Raw genomic sequence first — 20,359 nt, forward strand, 5'->3', positions numbered from 1 at the left:
ACCTTAAGATAAGTTTTGAAACTGACGAAGGAGAGGATAGAATTGATCCTAAGAAATGCTTGCACAAACTTGAGAATTGTTATGATTCAGAATTGTTTCTAAAGCAAGTTCAACACAGCCATCCGAGAGATTAAACGGCTCAACGATCATCTGGACTAAAGCAAGTTCAGCAAGCAGTTTGTGACATGCACATGACCAGTAACGGATCCATGAATTATTTTTATGTGCCATGATATAAGCATAAAATTTTTAATGTATTGTGTACTTTACTCGTATCATTATGACATAGATATCGTCTAAAACGTGTTACAGACCACTATTTTCAGTGCAAGAATAAATAAGTAAATTTATAAAGCCCAAAAATATGTAATGGCTGCTACTTTCAAAAAGTTAACAGATAAAAACTATTAAAATATATAAAACAAAAGATGTCAAGGTCATGAGAGGATATCCTGTTCGGAATCGCGCTGGGCGCTATCCGTGCGGCTATCCTGGACCTAGCAAGTTTTTGAAAAATCAGAATAAACTCGGGGGTATACGTGGGAACTGGTTTTTAGTACATTTTTAGTTTTAAATACATACAAGTTTCATCAAATTCCAAGTTAGATCATATAAACTGATAATTTTTGGTTGATAAATGCCATTAGTTTTATCGGATGCCATTAGTTTTTCTCAAGAAAATAAAACAGATGCGTTTAGTTTAGTCATGCACAAAAAAAAAAAAGTAACCCAATACACCTATGTTTTGACAGATAGAAGACGAGTTTGATTTGTCTAAAAAAGTTAAACAAGAAATAAAATTAAAGAAAAATACAAAAAGTTCAGAATTACCTTCTCTCACATCGGTAAGGAGAGCATAAGTGACAAGTCTGATTGTCTATAAATACAGCTATTTCTTCGTATCATCATATTGCATTGTGGGTTTTGTTTAGTAAAGCCCAAAATATGTTAAAAGTTTAAAATTAGTTGGCTAAAAATCGATTAAAACTCTGGGAAAGATCCGATTAAATGATTTAGGCTGTAAACTATACGGGCCTTAATCCCTACGGTACTCCTAGGCGACCGATTACGCGACTAGACGCCCGCGTTTTTGAACAGAGGAGGATATGGAACGTGAGTTTAGCGGTGTCAGCATCTTAAAATAACCACTTGGAAACCATATTTCTTACAAAATCCTACACAACTTAAATTATTTGATTATTTTACCGGTGTCAGGTGACACCCTTCTTTCCCAAGTAGATCCGCTTCTGCACATGACATTAATGAAGCAAGCAGGCATGCAGATCAGGTGCAATGCACATGCTCGGACAGGAGAAAAACAAGCAGGTGCACGGCACAAGCCTGACCAAGCAGCTGGATTCCTTGCTAGCTCTGACCAGACATAGCAAGTCAATCCGCTCTTAACCATCTCTCGGCCAACATTCGACCAGACACACCTCATCCATCGGCTCTCTACGAGACCTATCACGGGCTGGTACCATTAGACAGTCCAGTGGGGACATTGAACTAGCTACTGATTATTGTTTTAGTCTAGACACGGCCAATTTCGAACTGAGTTTTTTACTGTCCTCATACACAAAAGAAGCAAACAAAGAAATTATTTCCTTCAAACTCAATACAAATATTAAACAAATTAGCATTTTCATCCAAGATTTCAAACTAATACCAGCTATGAATGAATTACATTTATGATTTAAAGTGTAAATATTCCTCCGAATGTTAATTTTCTCTTCCAAGTTTCGACACCGATATTGACTTCCGTATCTGAGTTGACACAATCGTGTCTTGTTACTTATGGAGCAATCAAACCAAACCACCAAGTCCACATTTACATTTGTTGGAGTCAACTCAACACCACGTGTCATTGTATATTATCCAAACAAGCACGTATAAGTTCGTGACAAGTTGAGTAAATAGAATCAGTAAACAGAAACAAACCCATTCAAACTTCGAGTGCACCATTTCCAATAAACATATGTATGTTGAGACATGAAAACAATATTTTTAAAAAGCTATTTCAAACATCTAGTAATTAAGACATTGTCGCATTTTAGGTTTACAAGTATACGCATATATGGATTCAGCACCTAAGATCATCTATATATTGAGAGCTATATCTCATAAGTTTATTACCTCTCCATCAAAATCTAATTGAAGAAACAATACAATTGTTTTAAGTTAAAATATATGGCCATGAAGAATCTCTCATTTCTTGCAGTCCTATCTCTCCTAGCCTTAACTCTTCCATTAGCCATTGCTTCTGACCCAAGCCCCCTTCAAGACTTCTGCGTCGGCGTCAACACCCCATCAGATGGTGGTATGTACATGATGATGACTTCATAATATTTTTTTTGCCGTATTGTTTTTACTGATTTCTCATTTCTTATACTCTTTACTATTTGGTTATTTTTCTCATCAGTGTTTGTGAATGGAAAGTTCTGCAAAGACCCAAAGCTCGTCACCGTGGATGACTTCTTTATGGCAGGGCTTCAAAATGCAAGACCCGTAGCTAATGTAGTCGGGTCGAATGTCACAGCCGTTAATGTTAACAACCTTCCAGGGTTAAACACCCTTGGAATCTCACTTGTCCGCATAGATTATGGAGTAAATGGACAAAACCCACCTCACACCCACCCACGTGCTACCGAGATCCTCTATGTTGGACTTGGACAACTTCTTGTAGGATTTGTCACATCGAACGGAGATGGAAACCGTATGTTCACAAAAACACTCAACGAGGGTGATGTATTTGTGTTTCCAGAAGGACTAATTCATTTCCAATTCAATGTGGGACGTTTTCCTGCGGTTGCATTCGCTGCTCTGAGCAGCCAAAACCCAGGTGTTGTCACTATTGCCAACTCTGTGTTTGGGTCTAACCCTGCGATTGACCCAAATGTTCTTGCAAGAGCATTTCAGTTGGATCCAAAGGTCACTAGTAGAAAACTATGAAATAGACACAGAATTTTTCGTGACAATAGTGTTTTTTTCGTGACTATAGGACGAAATAGTCACGGTTAGTCACGAAAAAAAAGCGTGTGTATACGATCGTGACCAAAATTGCCCGTGTCAAATCGTGACCAAAATAGACACGATGTAATCACAATTTAAAAGCGTGACTAAAATAGTCACCAAAATAACACAGAACCATTGTGGGCAACTTAGTCACGTTATTGCGTGTTTAAAACGTAGCTATTAACCAAAAAAAAACAAAAAAAAAACTATTAATTAAACTACAGAAAATATTAAAAACTAAATTTATATATCTTTTATTTTACATACAAACATATACATACATAAATACAACACACATATATATATATATTACATAATCATCCTTCCACCGGCTCCACCACCGCTTCCGCCACCAGCTTCTCCACCGACGCCACCAGCTTCTCCACAGAAACCTCCATCAGCTTCTCCCCCGACACCTCCACAGGTCTGGATGCTATGGCTGACGCGATGACTCAATCTGGTGCTGGAGCCACTGTTTGATCTGCTCGTCAAACTTCTTCCTCCGGCGTCAAGCTTCTTCCTCCGGCGTCAAGCTTTTTCCTCCGTCGTTAAGCTTCTTCCTCCGCCGTCAAGCTTCTCCCTCCTTCACAGTCAAGCTTCTGCCTCCTCCTTCTCCTTCGTCGGATGTTGATGCGTTTCTCCACCTTGGTCTCCTACTACGCCTCTGCGCAAGCCCTCCGTCCGTCGTATTGTTCAAATCCTTGGAACCGGTTTTTCAAATCCTCCAGATCTATACGATAAAATTAGTTAGCAGTGGAAAAGGGAAAGGGAAGAAGAATCACGATAACAGATTCACTCTTGGATTTTGCCAAATCAAAGGACTGTAGAGAAGGGAACGAAGGAAGACGCAGAGAAGGCGGAGAATAGAAAGGAGAGAGAGAGGAATAAAAGTAAAAGATCTAGTCCGTTGATTTTGTTCAATCTAATGGTTGATATTGTGATCCGCGTTATTAGAGTATGCACCAATCAGAGAATTAATTTAGAAAGGAGAGAGGAAGAAAAGCAAAAGATCTAATCGGTTGATTGTTTCCAATCTAATGGTTGATATTCTGATCCGCGTTATTAAAGTATTGGCCAATCAGAGAATTAGTTTAATATCAATGTCACCTACTGTGTTTTTTAATCTGTGTGTTTGCAACTTTGCATTGACAAAATACATACGAAACAAGTATAAATTCTCTATAACATTAACATCCTTATTCTTTTAATTTTAGTAACCTCTCAATTACCTGTCCCTAACTAAAAAAAGGTTACTCGTGTCTCAATCATTTTTAACAAAATAATAATTATTTTAAGTTACGGTTATCATATATAATACGTTTTGTAAAGGATATCGACAAAATGTTTAAGAATACGCACATAGAGTATATAATATTTATTAAACACTTACCACTTTAGTTTTGATAGTCTAGTTTGGAGTACAAAGTTTAGGATATATATTTAGAGTTTAGGGTATATGTTGAGTTTAGGATAGAAATGTAAGATCTAGGATTAAAGTATAAAATTAGATTTTAAGTTTTGATTTCAGATTTCTGGTTAAATTTATTAAATATAAATTTAGAGTTAAGATTTAAAATTTGGGGTTTGGAGTATGAGGTTTAGGGTATATGTTCATGGTTTGGGTTTGGGAAATGGAGTATAAATTTGAAGTGTTGGATTTGGGTTTAAATTTAAGATTCGAAGTCAAAGTGATCAAAATTACATTTTTTAGGTTTATAGATTTATAATTTAGTCTTTACAAGTCTTTTTGAGTGTTTAGGGATTTAAATGGTCACGTTTTATATACGTTTTGTAAACATGTCAATTTAGCCACTAAAGTTTTGTGACAAACCGTGGTTATTGCTAGTCACGAATATATGTGTGACCATTTCGTGTTTTTTTTGCCACGAGAAAGACACGAATTGTCACGTCCGAGTGCTTCGTGACTTTTTATGACTATTTTGTGACTTAATCAAAATAAGTCACGGTGCAATGTGACCAAAACGTGTCTATATCGTTTTTTTCTACTAGTGGTGATCATGGATCTACAGGCCAAATTCTGATCATGAAATGAAAAATATTGTGGCACTTAAATTTTCTTCCATCCTTTGTTTGAATAAGGATCATGTATTATCTGTTCATCAGTATAACGTGACATTGTGTTAAATTTTTGTATTTCCCTTTAAGACATTTTCAGTGAATTACATGTCTCTTTTGGTCTTTCTTTTATTCCGTCCAGAATGTATTAATGCTCAGAAAAGTTATTTTGGCAAAAAGACTATTGTGCCTAATTAATTACAAAACGGAATCAGAATTGTGAGTAATAGAGAAAATGGCCATAACTCTTCCACGAAAAGACAAATTAGCCAAGTTCATCTATCACCTGCCAGAGGTGGACCCATGTAGACCAATGGGGTGCACCTGACACCCCTTAAATTTCTATATCTTTTATTTGTTTACTAAAGCCTAAGAGTGTTGGACATATAATGACAACACATGGTTGAAGTTCAAGAGAGGCATAAGAACACCTTTACATGGACGGCTAGGTGCTAAGCCTAAGAGTGTTGGATTTGTGCAAACCATTCTTGAAAAGGGGAACATGGTTGTCACATTTTGTTCTGGTGAAGCTCGTGTGCTGGCAAGTGAAGTTGTTAAGTTGATTCCATTGGACGGGGGTCAGCATGTAAGACTCAGGAAAGATGTTAGAGAGCCAATCACGTGATAGTTGTTAAGTTGATTCCATTAACCAATTTACTTGACCATATGAGTTTCTTTGGGCTGGCCAAATGCATTGTTTAACATTTCCTTGAGCTGAGATGGTATGTGTTTTGGAGGCCTTTGTTAATAAAAACAAATACAAAGCAGAAGTTAATCTTTGCCAAAAAAAATATTTGGAGAAGTATCTTCACCAACATATGATATAAGTTAGATTTATTAAAACAGAGTGACAAATTTCCTCGGCTTTCAATTTAAAACCAATTGGCAGTAAGTAGAACGACCCAAGTATTTTATATATTACTTAAGTCCCATTCATATTTCTAATGTTGGATTTTATCTCCAACACCCTCCCTCGAGATAATGGTGTATATAACCATTAATCTCGCATAATCCCTCATATCCTTTCCAAGACAATACTTTTTTCTAGCAATCTCGGCGGAACTTAACCTTCTATGAGCCATCAGCTAATGGGATGATCAGGCCATTTTTCGGGCCGGATTAATGGTTCAGTGTGTGGGCTCGCTCTGATAACCTAGACTTTCAACTTAAAACCAATTGGCAGTAAGTGGAGTGGCCTAAGTCTCTTATATATTACTTACGTTCCTTTCATATTTCCGTTGTAGAATTTTCTCTCCAACACCCTCCCTTGAGATAATGGTGCGTATAACCATTAATCTCGCATAATCCATTATACCCCCTCCGAGATAATGCTTTATTTTCTAGCAATCTCGACGGAACTGAGCCTTCTATGAACCATCAGCTGACGAGATGATCAGGCCACTTTCTGGACCGGATTAATGGGTCAGGGTATGGGCCTGTTCTGATACCATGACAAGTTTCATGTGTTTTCAACTTAAAATCAATTGGAAGTAAGCAGAGTACCCCAACTCTTTTATATATTATTTAAGTCCAATTCATATTTTCAATGTGAGATTTTATCTCTAACACAGAGCATATTTATTGATAATATTACAGTATGTCACATGATTAAGAGATGAAGAATTCTTCATAGCATAGACGATGTAAAATGAAGATCAAATTCGGACGTGGAAAAACTCTTACAAAGGCAGAAAAAGTGATATCAATACTATTAAATTAGTAACATGACCAATTAATGTAGATTAAGGGTCTGACTGGTTCAAACGCAGCGGTTGCGGTTGCGGCTGCGGACGTTTGCGGATGCGGGTGGTTGCGGTTTCTAGCGGTTTTAAGAGATTTGTACGACTGGTTCTGCGGTTAGAAATTGGTGCATTTGCGGGATACTTATGACTGGTTAACTACCAAATACAGCAGCGGTTAAATAATAAATTAACAATATTTACATTTTATATAATTATAAAAATATCAAAAATCATAATATTATAATAAATATGTAAATTATATTTTCAAAGTTATAGTTTTAATTTTTTTAAATTATAGAAAATATTTTTATTTTAAAATTTTATAATATTAATTAAAATATAATAGATATATTTTAGTATTTTTATAATTCCATTTTAAAAATTTTATTTTTATTTTTATTTTTGTATTTATATGGTTTTAAAAAAAAAAGAAAAAAAAATTATCCTCCCGCAACCGCCCGCAACCGCAAACGCTAGCTGGAACCAGCTTTTGATTTTAAGAGGTTCGGAGCGGTTTGAAGCGATTTGTAGCGGTTTGTATGATTGTTTCGAAACGCTGTCAACCGCTACCAATCGCAAAAGCTGCGTTTGCGGGTGGTAGCGGGAAAACCAATCAAGCTCTAAGTCTAACTATTTTTATAACTTCATCTAAATAATTATTTGAATATATTACGTAACCAGTTTTTACTAATATTAACCTTTATTTAGTTCCATAATTCTAGGGATCTACTTCTCTCAATTGATTTTAGTCGATGGTTCCATTTTAATTCCAAAATTTTTGTGAATCAGCTTTCTCAGTTAGGGCCTGACTGGTTCAACCGCAGCGGTTGCGGTTGCGGTTGCGGGAGTTTGCGGATGCGGGTGGTTGCGGTTTCTAGCGGTTTTAAGAGATTTGTACGACTGGTTCTGCGGTTAGAAATTGGTGCGTTTGCGGGATACTTATGACTGGTTAACTACCAAATACAGCAGCGGTTAAATAATAAATTAACAATATTTACATTTTATACAATTATAAAAATATCAAAAATAATAATATTATAATAAATATAAAAGTTATATTTAGAAAGTTATAGTTTAATTTTTTAAAAAATATAGAAAATATTTTTATTTTAAAGTTTTATAATATTAATTAAAATGTAATAGATATATTTTAGCATTTTTATAATTCCAATTTAATTTTTTTATTGAATATTTTTATTTTTGTATTTATATTTTTTTGGAAAAAAAGAAATTTTTTTTATCCTCCCGCAACCGCCCGCAACCGCAAACGCTAGCTGGAACCAGCTTTTGAATTTATGAGGTTCAGAGCGATTTAGAGCGGTTTGAAGCGGTTTGGAACGGTTTGAGCGATTGTTGCGAAACGCCAATAACCGCTACCAACCGCAAAAGCTGCGTTTGCGGGTGGTAGCGGGAAAACCAGTCATACCCTTAATTATTAGTGGATGGTTATATGTAGGATTAATAACATAGGAAAATAAAATGATCTTATCCTGATACATTAGTTACAAAAAAAAAACAAAAGGTAAATAGAATACATACGTTAGTGGACGGTTTATGTCAAATTATTTTATTCTACTAAGGTTCTAATGTGTTTTACTAAAACCTATGATTTGTTTTTTTCACCTGGTATTTTTTATGAAAAATACCTAATCTAATATATTAAAACAAAAGTCATGACTTCTTTTCATATGTGATTTTTTAGTTTGGATCATTCCTAGAAAATATCATATTTTACATAAGTTCATTATTATATCTTTTAATATCTTTATCTTTTTATTTGAAATACAAATGAATATATTTAAAATGTTCTATTTTTTTTAAATGTTCTAACGAAATATTTTTAAAATCTTCTTAGAATCTTTTTAATTTTACTTTCAAAAATTAGTTATTTTTTATTTAAATTATCATAAAATATAATTAGAAATAAAAATTGAATATAGTTTTGGTTTATAAACGAAAATGAAATCAAACGAGACTCCAGCAACTATTGGTAAAATAACGAGAATTAATATGGATGGGAATTTGAGTGCACATGTGACTGGTAGACAGCCATTGTGGAAGGTCTCACCTGGAGATGCAGAACTGCTATCAGTTTGTGAAGTCAGTGATGCCATACAATACAATAGTTATGCATAATTCTCTCAATCATATGAACCATGGCAGGTTCTGTCCACCCCTTGAAAACAATGATAATATGAAATAATGTCCTTGAGTTAGTCATTGTTTGTTGACAACACAATTCTGTGGCAACCAGCAGAGATATATCATCTCTCTTGACTCGTACTGAGACTAAGATTTGACATTACAAAATAAATCTGATAGCTCAACCGCTATTCAAAGAGAAAATCGAATTAGAATCAAAGTAAATCGAGTTAGCTGAACCTCATTCAGAGGAGGAGACAGTTGATCGTTAAAGATTAGCTTGATCGATCAGCACTCATAGTACGCTGGCGAAGGTGATGGAATATTGTATTGAGATAAGATGGATAAGCCATGCTAGTATGTTTTGGTAATAGCACACTGTCCACAATCGGAGGCGGTTTCAGACTCGTCGACAAGATCTCGTCTCTCACCTGAGTAGAAAATAGATCAGGGGATATGATTGTCTTTTGCTTCCTTAAAATTTATGTAATTTTAAAAATGGAAATCTTGATAATGTAAACATGAATAAGTGTACTTCATATGTGTTTTTTTTGCAATTTTCCCAAGAAGTTTTGAGATTATGTGTACAAAATTATTTAAGATTTTAACAGGAAACTAGATTTTGACCCGCGCTTTGGAAGCGCGGGATATATAACAGATGAAAAATTTCATTAACAACATTATAAATGTTTTTTAGATTTGTAAAAAAATTCTATTTAAAATCAACCCTTTTAAACCGGATCTAGACCCAAATGTGAACCAGTAAATCCATATCTAACTAATTTTGGTTTTAATAAACATTCATTATTTTATAACCCTATAAAACTAAAAAAAATGCTGGCACCCGAAGCCAACCAGTTGAACCAATAGGTGACTGATGTGTAATCCAATTTGAATTTTCTTATGGTATTTGATTTAAACTGTTATTTTCAAATTTTAAAAATTAATTTCAATATTTGCATAGATATTTAAATACTTATTAATTTTAATCTTATTGTATTTTTATTATGTCGTAACTCCAACTTGTTAAAAAATTGTTTAAATGATCTATTTATATTTTAGCAATATAAATAAAATTGATTTAATTTTTTTCTTTATTTTTTAAACATGATTTTTGTAATTTAATATTGATATGTGTATTTATATAAAATGAAATAAATTATTGACCAATGGCTCACCCGCGATCAGCACAATAACCCAATGACCAAAAATGGTGTTTGATGTATATGTCGGGTTTAAAAAAAGTTGATTTGAACATATTTTACTTTTTTATTTTCTTATAATATCATTTATTAAATTTTAACAAAAAGATATATGATTTATATATTAATTCTATGTATTGATCATATCCCAAAAGTTAATATGTTTGTTTGTTGCTTCTAATGAATATGGTATAATCGAGGATTAGGTATAAACAAATACTTATATTCTTAGGGTTAATTAATCTACACTTACTGTTAGACTTGAGCGATGAAGTTTTAGAGTGAGATGGAGTTTAAGATTTTAATGAATATATATATATATATATATATATTTAAAATTCAAAGTAAAAAAATTAAAATAGTTTAAAATGACTTTTCGAAATTTCAGAACAAAATTTACCTAGTTATTTTAAATAGTATAAGGTTGTAGTCAATTTTAAACACAAGTTGGATCCAATTTTTTTATTCTATCTTAATAATATTGATTTTGACACCCATTTCCCATTATGGAATTAATTTTTGTTTGACAAAAAAATTAATTAAAATTAAAATGTGTACATACTTTATATATTTAATTTTTTCAGTGTCCGTATTACAAAGGTATATAAATATTGACTTATTTATTATCATATTTGTTATAATAATACCATGTATTTTCTGAAAGTGAGATTAATTGTTGAATTTGAAATAACTTATATATTATAAATTTTAAAATTAGTGTTTTTTCCGCCAACCCAAAAATATGAAGACTTAAATTTTTGATTTTTTTTTTAATTTAGCGAAATCTTTTGTTTGTCTAAAAATATGTAACCGTTTTGTATTGTAATTCAGTTAATACTATACGGCCATTAAATTAAAGCTGGCTGATTGCAAATGTTTTGAAATATATTTTGTTTACTTATTGTTTGTTAAGATATTGTGTATATATATATTTTTTACTTATTGTTTGTTAAGATATTGTGTAAATAGTATTAATGCTAAAAGTATCGCCACACTAAAGAGATTCTAAATAATGTTGATTCGGCAATATGTTTGATCTAAGATTTAGTATTCTGTTTTAAATAGTTTTTATAAAATTTATTATATGGTGTTATTACTGCAAGAATATTTGTTAAATAGTTAAACCAGATTTCTCTTTAGTTTTAAATTGAAAAGATTTCGCCTATATTCTACCAAATACTTAAATAGATACCAAGAAGAATACTGCATATTTATACGACAAATTTTCTATATATCCTCTATCATATATGTTGTGGAGTTATTGAGAAGTGTTCTTGGATATCAATACAATATCATAGAAGTGTTATTGGTTAAAATGTTATTATATAGATATTCAGGACTGGCCCTGAGAATTTGCGAGTATGTAGATGTATCTATGTAAAAAAAATTTTATCCGGCTATCAAATTTTGATATTAGCTATAACCGGCTATCACAACAATATAACAATATGAGGAGTAAGTCTTTTAGATGGTGATATATAAAAAAATATTGAATCATCTCAACCTTGCAAGAACAAATACAACATTAGCATTATAGATGATGGAAACGCACAGAAGCTTTTTTTAAGTGGCCAAAACGATTACGTTGGCTCTGCTGTGTCCCATTTTGTCTCCCACAATGTATAAGCGATGAATTAGCCACTTGCCAACACAACACAGAGAAGAAAACAAAAGGACCAAATCATAAAAAGAATATTGAGAAAAGTGAGTAATAATAAATGTAGACTGACGAAAGGAGAGATACCTTTTGTTGTTAAAAATCTTCAGTACCCGAAGTGTTAGAAAAGTCATCGAGTGTGGACATTGCATAATCACAGCTTTGTTGATAAAGATCATTGACACTGAAGCACTGAAATAGTGAAATATGGAACAAGTGCGAGTAAATTGCATTTCAACTAACAATACGTTTATCAACAAAAGAAACCAAGTCACTCGAATCAAGAACAAAACCATAAAATGAGATCTTAGCAAAATCAAGTGGTAGGGTTTCCCAAAAAAAAAAACTCAATTCGGGCAAAGAAGTATATTCCTAGTCGTTGGCTTTCCTTCATCTCGATTGATTCACCTCCTCTCCTGGCCTGAGAATCAGCAGCGACCATGACACCTTAGAAGAAAAAAGCGAGTGTGGTTGTTCCTTCCGCAGGCGTCACCATCTGTACAGCTTCTTACTAAACTCATCAAACTGAAACCCAAACAAAAACTAAAATCAACAACCCACACTGCTTAGCGGATGAACACAAAAGAATCTCATCAAAGAAATAAAATTCACATATGTTGTTTGGGGAAGATCAGTGGAGGACAGAATAGAAAAATCATCAAGCATATTGTTGCCAATCGTAGGAATGGAAGTCTCGAAACCATTTGTATCAAGCTTCATCTATATAATCTTCGACAATCAACGGTAGTGATATAAAATCAAACAGAATAGATGTCGTTTAGTATTATTAGGGATTTAGGGTATATTCCCTTGCTTGCTGTTTGAATAAAAAGAATTACTAAAATACTGATTTTAATTAAAAGCATAGCTTAAAAATAATCCAGTGGCAGAGAATTGTAAATACTGTTGAAACAAAAGGGCACCTCAAAAAAGGGCCTTCTGTTTTAATAGTATTGATACAAATATATGAATAGTAAATCATTCGTAAATTAAGCTGCTCAAGGAAAATGTACATATGATCAGAAAACAACTTAAATGAGTACAAAACATGGGTTATTATATAGAACAAAAAAATAGAATCATAATTATCTTCTTATCTTGTCTCTTCATATGCTTCTTCTATATTCTATGTGCATTTATATTATTCTCTATGATTATTAATATTTAAAATGTTAGTAAGGTGAAATCCTAAGATGAAAGCCCTTTGGTGCAAAAACTCTTGGAAACACCATTAGTTTATCCCCTCCCATCTCCTCCCATCTGCCATTATAGTCAATTCAGCACACAGTATTAACAACAATACAAACTTCCGAAATCAAATCACAATAACTCCAAAATTTAAAATAAAATCTTTGAACAAGAACCGACCTGTATCTTGTAACAAAATAATGGAGGAAGCTCGATATCTCAACAATCCCTAGTTCCTTTCCAGGGCAAAGCCTTGTCCCACCTCCAAACACAAAGCATGAGTTTTGTGACTCCAAGCTCTTCTCCTTCATTCACAAATTCAGCAAAACACGTTTTCAAAATCATTCGTTTCATGTTTTTAAATAGTTTTATAAATTCATATCGAGTTAAAATTAAATTTTATGTTTATAATTTAATAAGACAGTAGTTTCAACAAATGGACTACTAATATATTTATAATTATATATTCCCTCTGTTTTATAAAAAATGTCCCTTTGACATTTTCACACAGATTAAGAAAATGATTGAAATGCATTAAACTTATGATTAATTACACATATTCAACTAATAATTTTTGAGATAAATAAAATTATTTATAAAATCAATACATTTATAATTAATTTTAAGCTGAAAGTTGCATTGAAATTCTAAAATGGCACTCTTTTTGCAACAAGAAAAAAAATCTAAAGTGATACTTAATATGTTAATATGAAACAGAGAAAGTATAATTTACCTTTAAATATATTAATAAATACAAAACAATAGTATAAAACTGCATTTATTGTGAAACAGATGCTTACCATCCATCTCCATGGATTAAAGATCAATGGGTCCTTGTAAAGATTTGTGTCGTAATTAATTTCTCTCGTGTATACGTAAATTCTCCATCCTTTTGGAATTAAATAACCTACAATTATTAAAGATCATGATCACAATATTAAAATCATTTAAAAACACACACGGAAAAGGTTTATATTCTGCCAAATTTATTGGAAAATAAAAGAAACCATGGAGGGCTCTCACAAAGGAGAATGCTTTCATCGCTGGATTTGGTTGGTGTTCATAATACACTCTAAATCATTGATCTACTCTAAGGTCCACCACATGCTCACATTATTTCTCTTTTTTTTGTTTATGAATTTAAATTTACAAAGTTATTATTAAAAATAACAAGAAAACTGAAATAAGAAATGTATACACGTACCGTTGATTTCCATGTCGCGGGTAGTTTTCCTCAGGACCCCATTAACGATTGTTGCCAGTCTTGATGTCTCTAAAATCACCTGTAATTTAAAATTTTAATATTTATTACTAATGGCTAATGATTTTTAATTGTAAGATACACAAATGTTGATTACTCACAGCTCGAGTGAACTTCATTGACTTCACATTCTCTAAATCGAGTGGGTCGTCTTGTCGTTTTCTTTCCCTTATAGTCAAATGCTCTCTCTGCAATTCCAAAACAGCCAAATATCAAATAAGTTAACCATATTAAACTGGAGGATCATTAGACCGGTTTTGTCTTTTCAGGGGACATACTCTGAGTTCTTCAAGAGCTTTTGGATGATCATGGAGGTACTTAAGAGCCATCATTGAGGTAGTAGACACAGTTTCGTAACCTGAATACAAGATCGTTACGACTTGGTCTCTTATCTCTTCATCGGTTAATGGGTATCTGTTGTCTTCCTTCTTCATCAAGTAACCTAACATGTCTGTAAATGTTTCTCCAGAATCTTTACGCTCTTGCATCAACTCGCTAAGTAACCTATCAATGTTCTTTCTTGCCTAAAGAGGAACCAATAAGGGCATCAGCATCAATGAACCTTAAGGGAGGTTCATAACTTTAATTTTTTATTATTATTTTTTAAAATTTTTCTGTTTGATTTTTTTTTAAAAAAAAAAAAAAAAAAATTAAGCGGACCAATCACGGGCCGCCACATGGCGTGGGGCCCGCGATACAGTGATGAACCAGGTTCATCCCAGTGACCCTGCAAGAGCTGAGTTCACCAAAAATAGAATATTTTAATATTTTTTTTTTGGGAAAGGTGTGAACTTCTGCATTGAACCTTCAATGCAGATGCTCTAAAGATTCAGTTTATGTTTTTAATTCAAATTTCTTTGGAACGTCAAGATCAAAGATTTTACTTGGATTCCACAACGATAATTTGTGCCGGGTAGATCGATTGGGACGGAGAGAGTTCCAACAACAAGCTTGAAGAACTCATTTTTGAATTCTTCAACGAGTGGTTTTCTTAAATTTCCAGCGATTTGTGACAAAGAAGATAAAAACGCCATCTGCGCGAAAAAAACATATTTACATGTATTATCAGTTATTTAATAATATGCCCATCCTGCCATCCATAGAACTAAGCTTCCCACACCCACAGCATGTAAGTTGATTTAATATATTATTCGTATAAGTTAAAATTTCTCCTGAGCAAAGAAACAAAATAGTATAAATGTGTTTATTTATCTTTTCTTCGTAAGAACTATATCTTACTAATTAAAGTTCAAAAAAAAAACTATATCTTACTAATTTACCTATACAAATTAACAAGTTTGTAATCATTATTTTGTTAAATAGAAATGTTTTGGTCATTCCCACACCACAGCATGTAAATTGTTCAAAAACATTATTTACTTCAAAACAGAGAAAATTACTTTTTGGAACGAGCATTTAATTCCAATGCCTAGAACTATCATAATAATTTTGATATAATCGATTCACCTAAAACTGCTTGATTATTTTTTCAAAGAATATAAACTGCATAATGAATTTAACCTATTGAGAACTTTATATCCTCATATTGTAAAGGTATATAGACTTAAGAAACAGAGAGACGAGAGTGAGAGAACATACATGTTTGGTCTTATCCTGGATATCAACATTCTCAAGCTCACTCCATTGACCAAGATAACTTCTCATGAAGTAATCGACTTTGGGCAAGATGTGATCTCTCATCATGGCTGAGCTTATGAGTGAAAGAAGCGAGCCTCTCATAAGGCGGTGGCTCGAACCATGAACCGCAGCCATGTTGCAAGTCCCGAGAATGTCAAGCATCGATTGTGGATAACCAGGAACCAAACCTTTCGATTCGTTCTTTAAGATGTATCTGTTGATCTCTGTGTCCATCGAGACTAACGTTGGACAACCAAGGAGATGCGATTTGAAGAAACTCCCATATCTGTTGATTCCAAGTTAGTATTTAAGAGGAAAACAAAATCTTGATTTGTTTATTTTGAGTATTTTTTTTTTACCGGAGTCTTTGGTTTCTCATGAAGTCAGGGCCTTGTTTGAGGAACTCGGTTGTTTCGCCAAAGATTGGCCACCCCATGGTTCCAGGAGGGAGATTAGTCTTGTTGTATCGCATTTCGTTCCATCGGAGCAGCGCAGAACAGAGCAAGACGAGGACAAAGAGAAAACCAATCATCACCATCACTATTCCCATCTCACTCTGTTCTCGTTGTTCCTTTTTTTTTTTTTGCTCTGCGTTTAGAGAGAGAGTGAGGGAGAGAGAAGGTGATTTGAATGTGGTTGAGACTAGAAGAGTGTGTTTGTAAGTGTTTATATAGAAAGCTACGTCAAGTGCATCCTATTTAGAATACCCTTCATAATAATGTTTTGGATGAAATATTATTAACAGTGTAAACTGTAAACATTGTACTTTTTTAAAGTTGTGATCATTTTTTTAAAAGAAATTCCAAGTTCCTAATATTGGTCAATAATTTTTCCAAATATTCTGAGACAGTTTTTAAAATCAGAATTAACAATTTGTATCATAAGGATTAAATTTGAAGCATTAAAAACGAAATTCATTATATTAACTTATGATACTTCTAGTATGTAAGATACTAAAACTGTATTATGTACATGCCTTTACGATAACATATTTGCTAAGATATTGTATTTTGTAATATATATATATATATATTTGGAAATAATGTAAAAAGAAAAAGAAATTATACAGCAAATATGGGTGTTTCTTTTGTAAAAACTTACACTCTTAGATATGGTTGTTCAAATCGAACTAGGTTTACCGGATCAAGCCGAAGCTAGTCTAATACACTTTTTCGAAAGTGTGTTCTAGGAAAACCAACTACACCAAGCATATGGACCAGACTGCTCATGCGAAAGACCAACAAATGAATAATCCATATCCCGCCCACAAAAATCCTACAGTTCACAATAAAAATGTAACCAAATTTGTTCTCAACTATGGAGAATAATATTCTGTTACTACGAATACTCACAGAACATATACTTTTATTTTCATTTGCTCACTTGCCTCTTCTTTTCATAAACCAATAAAAATAACTCACTTGCTTCTTCTTTTCATTTTTTTTTTTTTGTAACAAATTTTTGGTTGTTTTCTTTATACTTTTATTTTCATTTGGTGTCTTCTTTACGCTCAAATCATACTTATTATGATTTATTGAGGGTATTCAATATTTATTTTAATAGTGAGAAGGTAAAGTAGGAAGAGTGTCACTTTTTTTAACAAAAAAAAAGAGAGTAAAATACAAAATTAAAACCACCAACCCATTCCTCAAGATCTTAGACATGAATAGTTGTTTGGTAGTTGGATGAAGAAGATTCGCTTTTCAGTTATTATTAAAGATTGTGCTTGCTTTATTAGTGAATCTTGATGGGTTTTGTTGTAAGCTAAGCGGTAGAAAATTCAGTAGTATATTGGTATTATTAGTTACTTTTATTCTGGTTAAACAATATAATACTCAGCTCGTGATGGTGTTATGATTTATGAAAATAGGTGTTACGACTTGCAGGTTCTCTCGCATTATCAACACTGACGCGGTTTGGAGATGGATTGTACTAAAAAGGCTTTGAAACTTCTATTTTTGAAGCGTTTCCCAACGTTAAGTTATGAATTACTCTCACAAAAGAAAAATTAAATAAAAAAAGAACAAAATACACTATGTTTCGCTCACAGCCTCACACACAACCTAGCAGTTATAAAAGATATCAATCACACTTTTGGGCACATCAACGAAACCAAACAAATATTTACGAAAAGATGGTTTAGTACGTTAGGTATTGTTGTAAACCTTGGCAAAGAACACACGAATTATAAGAATGTATCTCTTCTTATTAGCTTAAGAAAACTAGCTCAAAAACTTAAGCTCTCACAATCACAATATTCCTCTCAACTCTCATCTCTCTCTCTCGACATCTTTATATATAGATGTTACAATCATTTTCCTATAAGTAATATCATATCTAGATATATCACAATCTCTTTATCTTTATCTTTATCTCTTTATAATCTCAACACAAATAGAATTAGGATTACTTTTCTCTCAATCTTCTTTCAAGCTTATCCCAACAGTAGGGTCAACCATTAAAAATAATTTTAGTGAAAGTTTAATAACGATAATTATGTATGTAGCGTAATGAATATCGTATCACTTTTCTCATAATTGTTTTTTGTCAATTGTTCATATTTTTAAAACAAGTGTTTATTGGCAAAAGTGTCATTCTGAAGAATAACTCTATCGACTGTGTCGATATATACATGAAAAAAAAATCACACCTCTTATATAGCCTCAATTGATAGTTAAATCTACACAGACATTTATGCTCCATAGAATATAGCTTAGGTTCACATTCTCAAAATTATCCTGCAAAAGATGAAACATTTTTATCTTTGAGATAAAAGCCAACCAATTAACTAAGTTAATAATTATATCCACCTAATATGAACAGTTAGTCTCACTTCGGATCAGAGATTTTCATATCTCCGACACACAATATTATTCTGTAACCAGAAAGTCAAATGATTCATCATCCATTTGATCTTTAATACAACACCCTAAGCCATTAAATGTGCCATGATCAGAATTTGGGGGATCCAAAGGTGGCTATTTTGATAATCCATGCGGAGGATCTTCGACACCTCCTCCTCCTCCTCTTTTTTAGTGTGTGTTTCGTCCAACATTCTGCTTCAAGAGATACTCAAAAGTTTCAAAGTTTTTTTAATAATGCATGTCTTCAGTGAGCAAAAAACAAAACATAACATATGTCGGTACCGCTTGAGTCATATACTTTGTTTGGGATTTTTCCTTTTTTGATAGGTGTCTTGATAACCAAGAGTTTGGCTTGTCCATTAAGTGGATCATGTATAAAAGAGAAAACCTTCAATTTTGAATCACAAATTTGTTCCGGTTAGGAACATGCCCATATCTATGCATTTTTGTTCTTATGGATGACATTTACTAAGTTTTCATATTTTATTTTCTTTAAAAGTATTTTGCTACATGCGATAAATTTGCTGAAAAAAAAGAGAATGTTTTCAGTAAGTAACTCTGTTATTTTCTTAACGCGTGTTCTACCATTTATTTAATATAATAATCAAATTTAAGTTCTGTATTTGAAACTTTATTTAAGGATAGGAATTTAAGAAATGGTACTTGAGGTTGAGGGAAAGGAATGGCACATGGGCGCCACCCGAAACAAACCATTTGATCTTTTTTTTTTGTGTCACTAAACAACCCATTTGATCAAAGCTATGAATTTTTTATTAAAAAACACATAAAGCTGAAAATGAATACTCATATTTTCTACAAAATTGTTTTCTTTAGGACTAACAAAGAAAGTTCACGTGCAAGTTCCAACAAATGTCCATCAAAGTGAAAGTCAAGTAGTCAACTCATCGTTTCATTAGTGAAAAAAAGAATTTCGTTTGCAAAACATCTATTGCCTATTTACACTTCTCTGAAAAAAATCTCTAAAATCACATTAAATTTATTCTCTTTGGACTCCTCTGGATCTCTTACAGATTACAACATTATCGGTTTGTTCAGACTGCAAGTTTGACTTATGGTCTGCCATTGATTATTTTAAGTGGTATACATGTATCTACACACTTACAAATGTGTTTCGAAGTTTCTGTCTTGGTTACAAGTTACAACTATTTAATGCCGGTAAGTAACACAACACAAACAACAGTTAATAATCTTCTTCAAAATTAAACAAATGTACGTGACAGTAGAAGTATGCTTAGTCAAATGGTTTGATTGGAAATTTATTAATATCTAAAATTTGGGTTTCCGATATCGCAGAAAAAGTGAAATAATACAAACTAATGAAAAAATACTTACAAAAGATTTTCAACAAGAACAAAGAATACAGTAAAACATAAATCTCATAAATAGTTCAAGTAACACAGTCATACGTATACGTGTATTCTCACAAAACAAATATAATTATCACTAATGATGCCAAAACAAATATAGAATTATCAGTAATAATATTTTTATAGTTTATAAAAGTATAATTACCCCGCATTTAAAAAAATAAATACATGTGAGCTTTAATTTTGGTA

At 32.5% G+C, this 20,359-nt stretch overlaps 2 protein-coding genes across 3 annotated transcripts; one reads left to right on the plus strand and one right to left on the minus strand.

The window, feature by feature from the left end:
- Nucleotides 1-1,467: 1,467 nt before the first annotated feature.
- LOC125599609 (germin-like protein subfamily 1 member 11) lies at nt 1,468-5,713 on the plus strand. The gene is made up of 3 exons (XM_048772837.1): nt 1,468-2,317; nt 2,420-2,928; nt 5,498-5,713. The coding sequence occupies exons 1-3, from the start codon at nt 2,188-2,190 to the stop codon at nt 5,711-5,713; spliced, it is 855 nt and encodes a 284-aa protein (XP_048628794.1). The 5' UTR covers nt 1,468-2,187.
- Nucleotides 5,714-12,798: 7,085 nt separating this feature from the next.
- On the minus strand, nt 12,799-16,563 carry LOC125599608 (cytochrome P450 85A1). Of its 2 annotated transcripts, XM_048772835.1 has the most exons (9): nt 16,278-16,563; nt 15,880-16,204; nt 15,165-15,314; nt 14,559-14,804; nt 14,382-14,468; nt 14,224-14,302; nt 13,820-13,926; nt 13,200-13,324; nt 12,799-13,091 (listed from the first exon to the last, which is right to left on the minus strand). In XM_048772835.1, the coding sequence occupies exons 1-9, from the start codon at nt 16,466-16,468 to the stop codon at nt 13,004-13,006; spliced, it is 1,398 nt and encodes a 465-aa protein (XP_048628792.1). In that variant the 5' UTR covers nt 16,469-16,563; the 3' UTR covers nt 12,799-13,003. The 2 variants fall into 2 exon arrangements, with proteins under 2 accessions (XP_048628792.1, XP_048628793.1); XM_048772836.1 differs by lacking the exon at nt 12,799-13,091 and having other exon boundaries at nt 13,249-13,316; nt 13,810-13,926.
- Between the last annotated feature and the right edge of the window lie 3,796 nt (nt 16,564-20,359).

The sequence above is a fragment of the Brassica napus genome, unplaced genomic scaffold (assembly GCF_020379485.1).
Source record: "Brassica napus cultivar Da-Ae unplaced genomic scaffold, Da-Ae ScsIHWf_192;HRSCAF=340, whole genome shotgun sequence".
NCBI lineage: Eukaryota > Viridiplantae > Streptophyta > Magnoliopsida > Brassicales > Brassicaceae > Brassica > Brassica napus.

Coding starts and splice junctions, on each gene's coding strand:
- LOC125599608 (XM_048772835.1), bottom strand. CDS start 16,468: ATGGGAATAGTGATGGTGATGATTGGTTTTCTCTTTGTCCTCGTCTTG. Junction 14,303..14,381: donor CAATGAAGTTCACTCGAGCT/GTGAGTAATCAA, acceptor TTTAAATTACAG/GTGATTTTAGAGACATCAAG. Junction 13,092..13,199: donor TATTTTGTTACAAGATACAG/GTCGGTTCTTGT, acceptor CTATAATGGCAG/ATGGGAGGAGATGGGAGGGG.
- LOC125599609 (XM_048772837.1), top strand. CDS start 2,188: ATGGCCATGAAGAATCTCTCATTTCTTGCAGTCCTATCTCTCCTAGCC. Junction 2,318..2,419: donor CAACACCCCATCAGATGGTG/GTATGTACATGA, acceptor TTTTCTCATCAG/TGTTTGTGAATGGAAAGTTC. Junction 2,929..5,497: donor CATTTCAGTTGGATCCAAAG/GTCACTAGTAGA, acceptor ACATGGTTGAAG/TTCAAGAGAGGCATAAGAAC.